Source organism: Chaetodon trifascialis, chromosome 4 (genome assembly GCF_039877785.1).
Source record: "Chaetodon trifascialis isolate fChaTrf1 chromosome 4, fChaTrf1.hap1, whole genome shotgun sequence".
Taxonomy (NCBI): domain Eukaryota; kingdom Metazoa; phylum Chordata; class Actinopteri; order Chaetodontiformes; family Chaetodontidae; genus Chaetodon; species Chaetodon trifascialis.
This window is the reverse complement of record NC_092059.1, coordinates 14,729,512-14,742,135: the sequence shown is the minus strand read 5'-3', so window position 1 is coordinate 14,742,135 and position 12,624 is coordinate 14,729,512. Positions and strand designations below refer to the sequence as shown.

At 40.6% G+C, this 12,624-nt stretch overlaps 2 protein-coding genes across 2 annotated transcripts in view; one reads left to right on the top strand and one right to left on the bottom strand.

The window, feature by feature from the left end:
* psmd1 (proteasome 26S subunit, non-ATPase 1) overlaps positions 1 to 12,624 on the bottom strand; it is a 37,916-nt gene that overhangs the window by 16,359 nt on the left and 8,933 nt on the right. Inside the window, exon 17 of the mRNA XM_070960047.1 lies at positions 312 to 426. Within this exon, the coding sequence (XP_070816148.1) occupies positions 312 to 426 (115 nt within the window). The remainder of the gene's footprint in view (positions 1 to 311; positions 427 to 12,624) is intronic.
* On the top strand, positions 5,094 to 12,205 carry htr2b (5-hydroxytryptamine (serotonin) receptor 2B, G protein-coupled). Its single transcript, XM_070960048.1, has 3 exons — positions 5,094 to 5,706; positions 8,971 to 9,171; positions 10,386 to 12,205. Exons 1-3 carry the CDS (start codon positions 5,445 to 5,447, stop codon positions 11,342 to 11,344), a joined length of 1,422 nt encoding a protein of 473 aa, XP_070816149.1. The 5' UTR covers positions 5,094 to 5,444; the 3' UTR covers positions 11,345 to 12,205.

The following is a 12,624-nucleotide window of genomic DNA, read 5'->3' as shown; positions in this document are numbered from 1 at the left end:
ATGATATCCATCCATCCATTTTCTATACTGCCTATCCCTTTCGGGGTTGCGGTGGGGGTGGAGCCTATCCTAGCTGTCAACGGGCGAGAGGCGGGGTACACCCTGAACCGGTCACCAGTCGATCGCAGGGCAACACACAAGACAGACAATCATTCACGCTCACACTCACACCTAAGGGCAATTTAGAGTCACCAATTAACCTAATGAGCATATTTATGGCCTCATAATGATGTGTTAAAGCAAAAAAAAAAAAAAAGAGTCTGCTGCCAGTTTAAGTTAAAGAGGATGGGGAGTAAGGGGGACGCACTCACCTTGTTGCCAGTCCCAGCACAGCAGATGCCCAGAGCCATGGCAGCCCCACAACGCACATGAGGGTTGTAGCTTTCTGACAAAAGAGACACCACACTGGGACACTGCTCAGGGGTCCTGAAGAGAGACAGAGACAGAAATTAAGAGTGAGCCAAGAATAGGCACTGAAAGGTGACCATTAAAACAACAGAGTGGACCTCATCTTATCCACTGTGATAACTGTGCACAGCTAAAAAAGAAAGCTGCATCCAGCACTGACACAATGGGTTATGATATATTTGCTGTTTGCTTGTTTTAGCTGATGTGAATTAAAATGTGCACAAAAGGAGGCTACATTTATTTTTCAGATTATTAATTACAAAAACAACTTGTCGATTCAATTGAAATAATCAAGCAAGTGGGATTGTAGAGGTAAGAAAAAAGGACTTAAACAGCATACAGATACGAGTCAGAGACCACTCTACTTCATGCACTATAACAAAAGTATTATGGGTTGAAGGGGCTCCAAGAGAAGGAGCACATGTAATTATTAGGAGCTTGATGGAGTCTAAGCAACAGGCTTTAAGTAGGACAAAAACACTTGACATTTAAATTGTTTGTTCCCTAGTCAAAATGAGATACTCTTCAATCAGTACATGCCAGATATAGAGTCTCATCGCATTAGCTTTAGGTCACCAAGCAGCTACGTGGTGGTATCTCAACAAATAGATTCAGTTTAGCGTTGTGGCGGGTTTGAATTGGTCCAACAGAGACATTTCATTTGGCAGAAAAAGGAGAAAAAAACCCCCAAAACATACGGTGTTGAAGTCAGTTTTATAACTAAAATGTTATCTGACACTTCGCTCGTGTGTGGTGGTGTTGATAACACCAGCGCTGTCTGGGCCTGACAGATGAGCTGATTGTTGAGATTACTCAGTCCCTTTGAATTTCAGAGAAAGGATTAGGCTGCCAAAAACTGCAACTGTGAGTGAATTTAAAAAAAAAGAAAGAAAAAAAAGTCTACCCACTTAGAGTCCCACAGGTCCACTCAAGAAGTCGTAATCAGCATTTGTAACAGCTGCTTTTGGTTTGTCTATTTGTCATACACCATTAAGCTACTAATACTAGCTCAGATTTTATTGGACTTAATCAGGTAACAGAGAAAGACTAAAAGTCCAACCACAACAAAGTAAGAAAGAGTAAAAATGCATTACTGTGAGAGCTACAGCGACATTACATTCACCTCTCTATCGTGCATTGAAATATAGGAGGTGGCCAAGATGCGTGAGTCACTTTCATTCAATACACTATTAATAATACTGCTCAAATCTCGATGTACAATAAGGAGGAGAGCAGAATATACAAGGATTGTGGTTAAGCCTCCATCTGATTTGAACCAATAAATAGCCTCAGTAAAGTCTTAATAAGTATAAGCTGCCCTGCATTGTGTGAATAGTCCTGTGCATCCATATAGTGGCAAGACTCAAAGTATTATCGCCACTGGTCTGTCTGGAATTAGAAGCTCAGTTCAAACACTACACGAGGATTATCGAGATCACGAACGGCAATCATTGTGAGATCCATATCACTTTTCAATTTCACCTACCGGGATAGAGTTTACTCTATTCTGGTACTCTGATGGTGCCCTTTAATCCATACGTGCATGCAGATCACATTATAGAACCCTCAGAGACAAATTCGTGATTTTGGGCCACATAACTAAAACTGGCTTGACCTGATTGATGTTGTCAACTGTCCAATACCTTTCTTTTGCAGCTAAAGCACAGCATGCTGGAAACGCATGAACCTGGCCATCAAAAGTTGCAGGGTGGTTTGTAATAGAAAGACACAGAGTTCGATGATAAGTTTTGAAATCACTACGGGACTATACTAGCTTGAGGCATAACTTCAGAAAACGTCCCTGTGGCTTTTTTTCATCCTTTTCAAAGTAAAAGAAAAGGGCTAATTACCTTCAACAACTGCCAAAGTGGAAGAACTCAGATGGAAAAAAGAACTCAATATCTAGGATTTGTTTATTCCGAATAGGCAGTGAAGCGATGACATCTGTATTTAAAGCCCCACTTAAAAATTCCCTTAATGTGGATGGACTTAGGAGCCTCAAGATGAACGCATTGAAATACTTTTGAAAATGAGAAAAGATAATAAAATACTGATTACATGCAACCCTTGCAAAGGCTTGCAAACACATTCAGCCTTCTGTGGACATCTAATCCACCATTACCTGAATACAACGAAGACAGCAGAGCACAGTGCCGCTCCTATACTCAGACCCTTTGACAAAATATATGCTTAATATACTGTATAGCCATAAAGTATGTACATGCCTCACAATTTATTATGGTGTGAGTGACAAGAGGTTGATACAGCTGCAACTTAACTCCCTCTGTCTACACATCCCAGTCGACACACACATTGAAAGGTCAGGGCAAGAAGAAGTAAAACAGCTTTGGCAAACATTATAGATGGATTTTGTCACATCAAATGTGATTGTGGCAGTTACTAACACACACACACACATTGTAAGAGAGTAGATCTCATTAGCTTGCTTCCTGTCTGTTGCAACCAATCCCTCAAATACATCATGAAAGTACCTGGACAGTGTTGTGTTAAACAAGCCAAGAGGCTGCATGTCTTTAACAGTAAACACTTATTCAACTCAATTAAAAATCAACGTCAATGTCTGGACAAGGGGAAAAGAAAAGCACATCATACAACCTGATACTAATGAAAGTTTTGCAAGTACAACAACTTCTGATTGCTACAGCAGCTTGAAAGTGTGCAAAACATGTAGATCTGACAACTAAGGTTGCGATCTGAGCGAGCAACATTGCATATCACTCAAAAAATGTGCCTGTCTGGCATGCATTTGATGTGACGTGAACAGAGGTCAGCATACTGCTAGCAGCACACTTTCAGCTGCTCCCTGCATCAAAAAAAGGAAGAAAGTCTTTTGTAAGAAAATGAGAAAGAGACTGAGGAGGTTGGCAGGATGACCTCAGATTTTCCCAGCAATCAGTGGGTCAGCTCACAAATTAAAAACACACTTGCTATCTTCCAACAGACAACGTTACAGCACAAGACCACTACTGAGACTTAAGATACTAAACCCATAAGGGTGGCCAAGAGGAGCTCATTCAGCACAGAGTGGGTATCGGCACCATGAGTGAATTAGGGAGCATGTTTCAGCTAGAACATTTTGTGTAAGGACTGTTCTTTAATGGAAGGCCTAAGGGTACACAGATCCAAGTGGGGGGTTACTGCTTGTACTTCTCACATTTTCTTGTAAAGGGAAGAATCACTCATCATCATCATCATCATCATCATCATCATCTGGTTACTGTAAACTCCAGGGGTCACTTATTTCTACATCTTTTAATGCCTTGCATCTGCTTTTAAAAGCAAAACAATGAGTGCACACTGAGAGAAAACACATTTTGACTTTGGGCAGGGAGATCAAATATAAAAACAAATATCCTCTAAATTTCAAACTTAATTATCTCGAAGAAAATAGGATTGCAATTAAATAAATTTCTCTGTCTGAACATATGAAGCCACGGCAGACAAAATGAAAAGGCTACAGGGTACATGTGAAGTTTTTGAGCACCTTACCACAACAGAAGCCTTCACCCCATACACCACTGTTACATGCCCCACCACTGCTTGCTTCGAATGGAGGAGAGAACAAAAAGTGACAAATATAAACAGTGGGACGGCTGTGTTGAGGGAAATTACCTCCCAGACCCACTGGCACGTTGCCAGCACAAAGACATTCATCTGTTTTGTACAGCGTCTGACTCACGGGCAAGGCAGAGGGGAGGGAGGGGAAGAGAGAGAGAGAGCGAGCGAACGAGACAGGAGAGAGCGCGAGCTGATCACAGGCTGTGAACAAGAGGCAGCGAGTGGGAATGGGAGAGAGGCAGAGGAGCCACAACATCTGAAAGTTTTAAACCTGTGATCGCGGTAGGTGATGCGAAGCAAGACTGGGGGTTCCTCCAACATGTGGAAGCAAAACAAATTCCACTTCATGGACTGTTTCAGATAGAGACAGATTTAGGTGTTGCTGCCGAGGGAGTGCATTCTCTGTCACGTTCTTATTTGTGGAGGGTGGAAATATAAAGACGAGATAGGGGAGTTTTAAAAAGATATCAAAATAAGAGGTGTGCAAAGCCTGAAAGCAATGGATGTCAAGCCACACGGTTCTCCCAGCATGAAATACTGCTCTAGTGTTTATGAAAGTTAAGCGACCTGGAAAAATACTTCAACAGTGGAAATGTCAACGAGGAAGCAGGAGCAGGTAAGAAACTTACAATAATGCATATTGACACTGTGTTGAATTTTTATTTTCATATTGATCAAATTAGTGAACTAGAATTAAGTCTACAAATAAGTAGGTTTTGTCTGTAAAGAGTGAGAGAAGTTGTGTATCATTCATCTAAAATCTCACAGAGGTTTTAAATCCTATCTGAATACCTAACCTTTGCTTTTATATTTAAAAAACAAAAAACACAATTTGAAATTTTTCATGTCTGAATCAAAACTCATCACGCATTAATGTACTAGTTTTGTCTTGACCGTGTATGCACAAGGAAATGTAAGCCATTTTGCCAAATATTTTCCAGCTTGGTAAATTTCTTTGCCTTAATGTGGAAACAATAATGGTTACCACATAGGAAAGACCCTCTTTATTTGTTACAATAAACACTAATCTAAATCTCTCACTATTATGCCATCATTCAGACAAATGAAAGCAAATGGGTAACAAGGTATTGCTGTTCCTTCAACAGACCTGTTTGTTTTTAGAAGTGGACGCAGTGGATGACAAGAGTATCAGCTGCCTGGGAAAGTGAGGACCCCTGCTAACATCTTACTCTGGAAGTACTAATCGTGTTGGGATTATCGCCAGCACTGGAATCTGTAGTGTTGGACCTTTTTTTTTTGTCCCTTCCAAGAAGTGGATCTTGCAAATATTTTGTTTGCTTTATTTACTGCACAAAAGATGAAGCGTCCTGTGCCCTGATCCTCCCTAACCTGTGTCCTTGCCTGTGGGACCCAGTGACCATGCTGACCGAGTGTCCAACATCAGAAGGATCAGAGCGCCGACCCTCTCTCAGGCCTGCTGTAACCTCTGCAGCACTATGTCTCAAGCAGTCGCGGCTCCACTTGAGGCCAACAGCTCACAGTCAGGAGAAGCGCATGGGGATCAGCTGAAATGGGCTGCCCTGCTTTTTGTCATGGTCATCATCCCAACTATTGGAGGAAACATCCTGGTCATTCTTGCCGTGTCACTGGAAAGAAAGCTGCAGAATGCCACCAACTATTTTCTGATGTCGCTCGCTGTGGCCGATCTGTTGGTGGGACTCCTTGTGATGCCCATTGCTCTCGTCACTATTCTCTACAGTAAGTTTAGCACGGGGCCTTGTGTTTGAAAAGCTGATAGTCTGTCTTTGACACCAAGCTGTGACATGCAAATGCAATACTTGGCTCTCCTGGCAAAAACATGTCCTTCGTTAATACCCAGATCAATTCTTTGACACGATTCTTTGACCTAAATGATTATTACCCTTACACACAGCTTTGATTCAAGTGTTTTAGCCCCTATGTGTTGACCAGTGTTAAACAGCTTTAAAACCCAGTTAGCCACTTCTAACAATGTTCAAAACAACACTGTTCCTAGGAAGTGTGTGTCAATGGAAAAAAGGATTTCCATTTCAATGGAAAAATGCATTTGCATATTCGCAGCGTCACTAATGCAAAAAGAAAAACAGACCAGCATTCTTTTGGGCAGCAAAGGAGGATAGAAATAGTTTGTGGGCAAGACTAGATACAATCGTGACTATTATATCGTGAGAGCTGGATGTGTTATACTGACAGGTCTGCGCACACCAAGCTGGTCACAGGTGCTGTCTATCTCACCTTAATACAGAGGCTACATTAGTAAGGCTACGCAATGAATCTACTGTTCCTTCCCTATTTTTAATAAATCTATTTATGTCTACCTATATGCTGTTCACATTCGGATTCAAGGGTTTGTCTGACACACTGATAAGAAGTCCTAACCTCTGTGACTAAAATACACCAACTTCATTTCTGGGGTTGGTATTGTGAGATGTTGTAATTTGTTAATCCACAACTGAAAGTCCAGAAAGTCACTGTGGTTGCCCCCTAAAAGCTGATGAAGTCTGCGAGTCGACTTGTATTTTGTCGGTCTTCTTTGTAAATAGAGCAATGCAAAAGCAACAGCAAGGCAGGCTGAAACCTTTACAAACCAAGTCTCATCTCAAAATGAAGTCGACACAAAACTGTGATGGATGCAGAAAAGGGGAATGAAATGGAGACCAGCGCAACGCTACTCGTGTCTGTTTGCTGCTCTGGAACTCTCAGCTCCAGCGCTGAATGTTAATTAAGACAGCTAATCGACTTTTGAAAAAGACGCTGGTACAACCTCCTCTGCTGCCGTCCAGTGTGAGTGTTTCACACACTGTTCTGTGTGTGTTTGGCTAACAGCAGCCCGGCAGGACAGATGTCCCGTGGTGCTCTGGGCTTTTATAACTGGACAATGACCAGGACGCACACTTTACTTTCTTTGACTTTGTGGAAATCTGGTGTTTTAAGTTCACAGATAATGAAATGTGAGTCTTGAATGTAGGAGTTTGGTGTGGGGTGACTGCTCTGTAGGTGCCCTGAACTGACTTAATCTGGTCAGGGGAGTGAATAACATTTCTCATATTTGTAGGTAAGACGTATTGAAGAAAAGAGGTCAGTAATAATGCTTACCACAAATTAATATACCAAAGACCAATTATGTCATCAGTAACACTGTTACCAGCAGAACATCACTGCTCTACAGTGATGCAGCAAACAATCGCTGATTTCGGATGCAGCAAAAACTACCACGAAGCTGGCAGAGATATGCATTTAGACAAAAGATCAAGCTGATTGCGAGGCCACGGGGCATTCAATATTCACGAGAGGGTAAAGACAGTTCAAGAAGCTTCAATTTAAACCTGAAAGAGCGAGAAAAGAATTCGACTGGACTACAGTTACACCTGTAAGGACTGCCAGTCATGTTCCACATCTGCTGTGCAGATGAATTCAAAGCACACAGGGAACACCACGAAAAATGTAAAGGATCTTCTTGTTTAAAGTGCGAGCACACACTGCTGTAAACATAAAATATAACATTGCATGACAAAACTATCAAGACAAGATGATTTGGGGTTGCTTCGTAAAGTGTCGCACCTGCAAGGCATCTTTTCGTAACACATGCAGACTGAGTCAAGGTTTTTATCTCTCTGCCAGCCATATTTAATATTCATTTTCATAATTTTTCTTTTTTTTTTCTCTTCTTTATTTTCTTTAAAGAGCTGTGTGTCAGAAGATATTTAACATAGCTATGAGTTTTGGTTGAATAAACACAAGTCACAAAAAAGAAAATATATTAAAAAACTACACCTCTGGGGAGGATAACAAACAGCTAATATACTTGTTTTTTTTCTCCTTTCTGCCCATTCCATTCAAAAACCCTGCATTCGCTATAATATAATCATTTTGACTTTACCTACCTAAAATGTGTAGGTAAAAACAAAAACAATGAAAATTTAAATAATGTTACCGATCATATTTACAATTCTTCAAATGCCAAATGTTTTAATAATTAATTCCAATGCCAGGCACTGACTAGAGACTTGTGCAACCAGAAACTGCTGGACATCAATTGCCCTCCATGAAACCATTATACATGTTATATATGCTAGCATTTGGCAGAACAAGGACATTCAAAACAAAACAAAAAAAGCTACATTGCTGTTTTTCCTTCTAAATGTAAGACCAAAGTTATTTAAAGAGCTATGGATATGATAGAGGGTTTTGGTAACATTACCCTTTTAACGCAAGAATATGAAAGTAATACAAACTCGGCTGCTCCAGTGTAGAAGAAAAATTTGTACGCATTACAGACATAAGGGCAATTGTAGAGGGCTCACCAAAGTTCACTCATTCAACATTTAATTAAATGCTTAGCTCAATTAAACTAAATAAAAGTCTGTTCCCTTCTACAGCCACTTGGACCTTGCTACGTTGTTTATTGAATTTGTCATGGGACTAAACACTTCACCAAACAGGTACAGAGGGTCTGCTTTAAGAACAAGTGAATGATTTGTCAATGAGTAAGCCTTCCACATGTAACCTCATCAAAACTATGACTCAAAAATCCCCCAAAGCATGACAAGAAAGTGGTACAAAAGAAAATTATGTAAAGGAATATTTCCAACAACGGTCTTTTGCAATGTTAATGTGCGACGGGCCAAAAGCCAGAACAATTACTTGCCAATTTTATGCCTGGAACTGAAAATAAACACTACTGTTGAGCATGATCTCCAGCACATCTACATAAAGAGCTTTTAGCTCCATAAACAGTCAGTGAACCCTCCTTTTTCCAGTAAAGTCATTCCTCGCAGAGAAAAACAAACACCAATCTTTTGCATGAGTGCTAGTTCTAATCCTTTGCCATTGTGGCACATCTCCCATGACTGGTAGTGTGCAAGACCAAATTCTTTTTGGAATGAAAATGGGTTATGCCATATGAGTACATTACAGGGAGTTACTAATTGTACAACAATTTAATGTCTTACTGGACCAATTTCTTTCTCATATCCTCTTTAGACTCTGACTGGCCTCTTCCAGATCCTCTCTGCCCCATTTGGCTGTTCCTTGATGTGCTGTTTTCTACCGCATCCATCATGCACCTATGCGCCATTTCACTGGATCGCTACATTGCCATCAAGAAGCCAATTCAACACAGCCAGTATAAATCCAGAACCAAAGCGATGGTGAAGATTGCACTGGTGTGGCTCATATCCATTTGTAAGCATATCAATTCAACTTTCCTTAGCTCCTTGCCTTTTCTGAGCACAACTTTCACAAATCTGCAGTAGTCTTTACTGTGATAAAGTTATTTCTCACAAATAGTCTGATTTCTTGACATTAGATCCATCACAGGCCTGGTTTATAAACACAGATGTATTTCCCGGATGCAAATAAAGCAGATACTACATAAACAGCAGCCTGTCAGCTACAGTGTATTTGGGAGGGAGACGGGGTGGTTGAAGGGCAGGGACAGTAGTATCACACTCACAGTGAATCTTAGAGACATGGGAAAGTGAGGACCCCTGCTAACATCTCACTGTGGAAGTACTAATTGTACTAACCCAAATTTTTTGAAAAAAGTGAGTTTGACCAAAGGCTGATGTGGCTTGTGCATCCAACAAGCTGCACTATTGTTGCAGCTAATGATTTGCAAAAAATACAGCACCACGACATCAAATATAAGCTGCAAAAAAGGATGGTAAAGACTAGAGAATGTCAGAAGCTTGCACATACAATGAAATGGGTCCCTTGTTGAAAAGCTGCTTTACTGTTCACAGAACAATCATACCATGCTGCTTTAAGAATCACCTTTGTGCATTTGTCCTCCAGAAGCCTTGTATGGGTGTTGTGGTGCATTGCTCATCCTTTTTGATTTTAAAGCAATACAAACAAAAAATAGCTTCTGGCCATTATGTTTAACTCTACAGTTTAAACATATGGCCAAATTCACTGAGACAATATGCCCAGTACTCAATGGGCCAGGACAGAGTCGTTTGGGTGATGGGTGAGGCTTCATTTGAGCTTCATTTCATGACCAAAGCCAGAAGATCAGATGGAATGACAGGAGCAGCACACAACACTGCCAGCAGCACGAGAGTGTTTACCATAGCTGTATACTGGTGCTCACTTTAAGAGGGATCATGGCAGGCCATGGGTGATCAGTTTTCTTGATTTTAGGAAAGTCTCCAATCAGAACTTGCCTTATTATTTCTAACACTATCATTTCATTAATCATGAAACCTTTTTCTATTTCTACTACTACCACACCCAGTAAATGAAAAACTAAACACAGGAATGTCTTTCCCTGACATAAAAAAACACTACTGTCACTGGTGTTCATCAACAACAGCAAAATAATTCAACTGTCAGGAGTTGATCAATAATACAAAAAAACCTTAATCGCTAACACTAACTATTTTTGTCACTTTCAGGTATTGCAATCCCAATTCCAATTAGGGGGCTTAAAAACTACCATCTTCCCAACAACATCACCTTTACCAGTAACCACACATGCCTGCTGAAACCGGACAGCTTCGGGGACTTTATGGCGTTTGGCTCCTTGGTAGCATTCTTTATCCCTCTGACCATCATGATGGTCATCTACCTACTTACTGTCCAGGTGCTGCGCAAAAAAGTTTATTTGCTCAGGTCAAAGGACACTCAGCGCTTTAGCTACCCAACAGTCTCCACAGTTTTTCAAAGGGAACAGGCTGTGACTCCACCTCACACGGAGCAACTGAAGATGCTGGACAACAGACTTGCCAAGATGCAAGAAAAAACAAACCCCAGCACAACGAAGTCTCCAACAGGAGATGAAATGTCCTTTCGCAGAATGTCAACAATGGGCAAGAAGTCAATGCAGACTCTGAGCAATGAGCAGCGTGCCTCAAAGGTGCTAGGCATCGTCTTCCTCCTGTTCGTAGTCATGTGGTGCCCTTTCTTCATTACTAACATCACCTCTGTGCTATGCACCAGCTGTGACGATGGTGTCATTGACCACCTCATGGGGATCTTTGTTTGGGTGGGTTATGTGTCATCGGGTATCAACCCACTGGTCTACACCCTATTCAACAAAACTTTCAGGCAAGCGTTCACACGTTACATCACATGTAATTACAAGAACTACGCAAGTCACGAGGCAGGAAGGTACCCAAGGTCGTCAAATGCAGATCGGAGCCTAACACGGATTTCATTTAGATCTTCAATGGCAGAAAACTCTAAATTGTTCATGAAGCGGGGAATGAAAAATGGCATTGGAGCAGTTAGCTACCAAAGTCCAACGAGGTGCCGGCAAACGGCTGTACATTCACCCAGCGGTGTTGTGTTAGACACAATGCTTCTGACGGAAAATGAAGGTGGTAAGCAGGAGGAACACGTTAGCGTTGTATAGAGATACCAGACAAATGAAACCAATTAAATTTGACTTGAAGTGGATCAGATTCATGGTCCAACAAATATTCAAAATGTATGATTTCAATCTGTTGTCACTCAGTTTGATTGACACATCATTTAACGTCAGTGTACACAGGAACAAAATCTAACCTGTTGTTGTCTGACGTTTGTTTACATCAGTAATGTTTTTTTTTTTTAGCAAACGCAAACCAAGGCAATATTTTCCAATTATGGTCATTTCAGAAACAAACTGCTACTTTTCACCCTTAAGTCAAACTGCTCTGTTATATATGTGAATTTATATGGTTTAAATATTACTCAATGGGCTTTGCAGACAGCTTAGACAAACAATGTGAATTCACAAAGACAGCAAGACAGTTCATAGCGTACCAGAAGAGAGTTTGAGTTTTCAAACGTTCTAAAACTGTTGAGACGACCTGTAACAGGTCAACTAAAGAGGGAAAAAAAAAAGAACACAAGAGGAGGTCGACAAAGTTCAGGAAACTCTATGAATGCAGTATCAAATATATTCCTATGCTGATTCTTTCAACTTGGGCTATTTGAATATGAATATGCTGTAAACCATCTCAGACCATGTGCTTCTATTTTGTTAAGACAACCACAACCTTATCTTTCAAATCTCTTCTGCAGCAGACACATATTATGCATTGCACTCTTGAAATGACACGTATTGTATTTGCTGGACCTTTGGAAAGCACTCTTGTATGTGTATTGCTGCCTGCTGTTTTGAAATGTCAAAAGGTTTCCGATTAAAAGATGCATATATGAAAGAACATAATTCATATTACATGGAAACCTAAATGTGTTCAATAAAATATTTTCTGTGATGCTGAACTGCAAGAAAACTGGACCAATTCTGAGGATCTGTGTTCTTTTACTGTTGATGTCTACACTCTGCTATGCTTCTCTCTTTTGTCAGCAAGTGGAACTGTTTTTTTCATGAACCAGCGTTGACCAAAACACAAAAGGAGAGCCAAATAAACAGTTTAAATTAGACAGACTCAAAAGATCAGCAAATAGCAAATAGTGCAATAACGGCAAGTAAGGACACCGTGGTGTCGTGCAAGCAGTATTATTTTTTTTCAGTCCCTTTATGCTTACAAATTGCAGTTTGTAACTTTTGTTGTAAGCAACAGCAGTGCACACCTCCAAATAAAATCAGACTTAATAGTAAACAAAATACGGAGAAGATAATGACATTTGGATAAGGCTGTACGAGCCTTGTATACCAGTTTGGAGTGTGTCACACATTTCTTA

Excerpts from the sequence above, each read along its gene's own strand:
- htr2b (XM_070960048.1), top strand. The coding sequence starts at position 5,445 with ATGTCTCAAGCAGTCGCGGCTCCACTTGAGGCCAACAGCTCACAGTCA. Across the intron at positions 5,707-8,970 it reads TCTCGTCACTATTCTCTACA|ACTCTGACTGGCCTCTTCCA; the intron begins GTAAGTTTAGCA and ends TATCCTCTTTAG. Across the intron at positions 9,172-10,385 it reads GGTGTGGCTCATATCCATTT|GTATTGCAATCCCAATTCCA; the intron begins GTAAGCATATCA and ends TGTCACTTTCAG.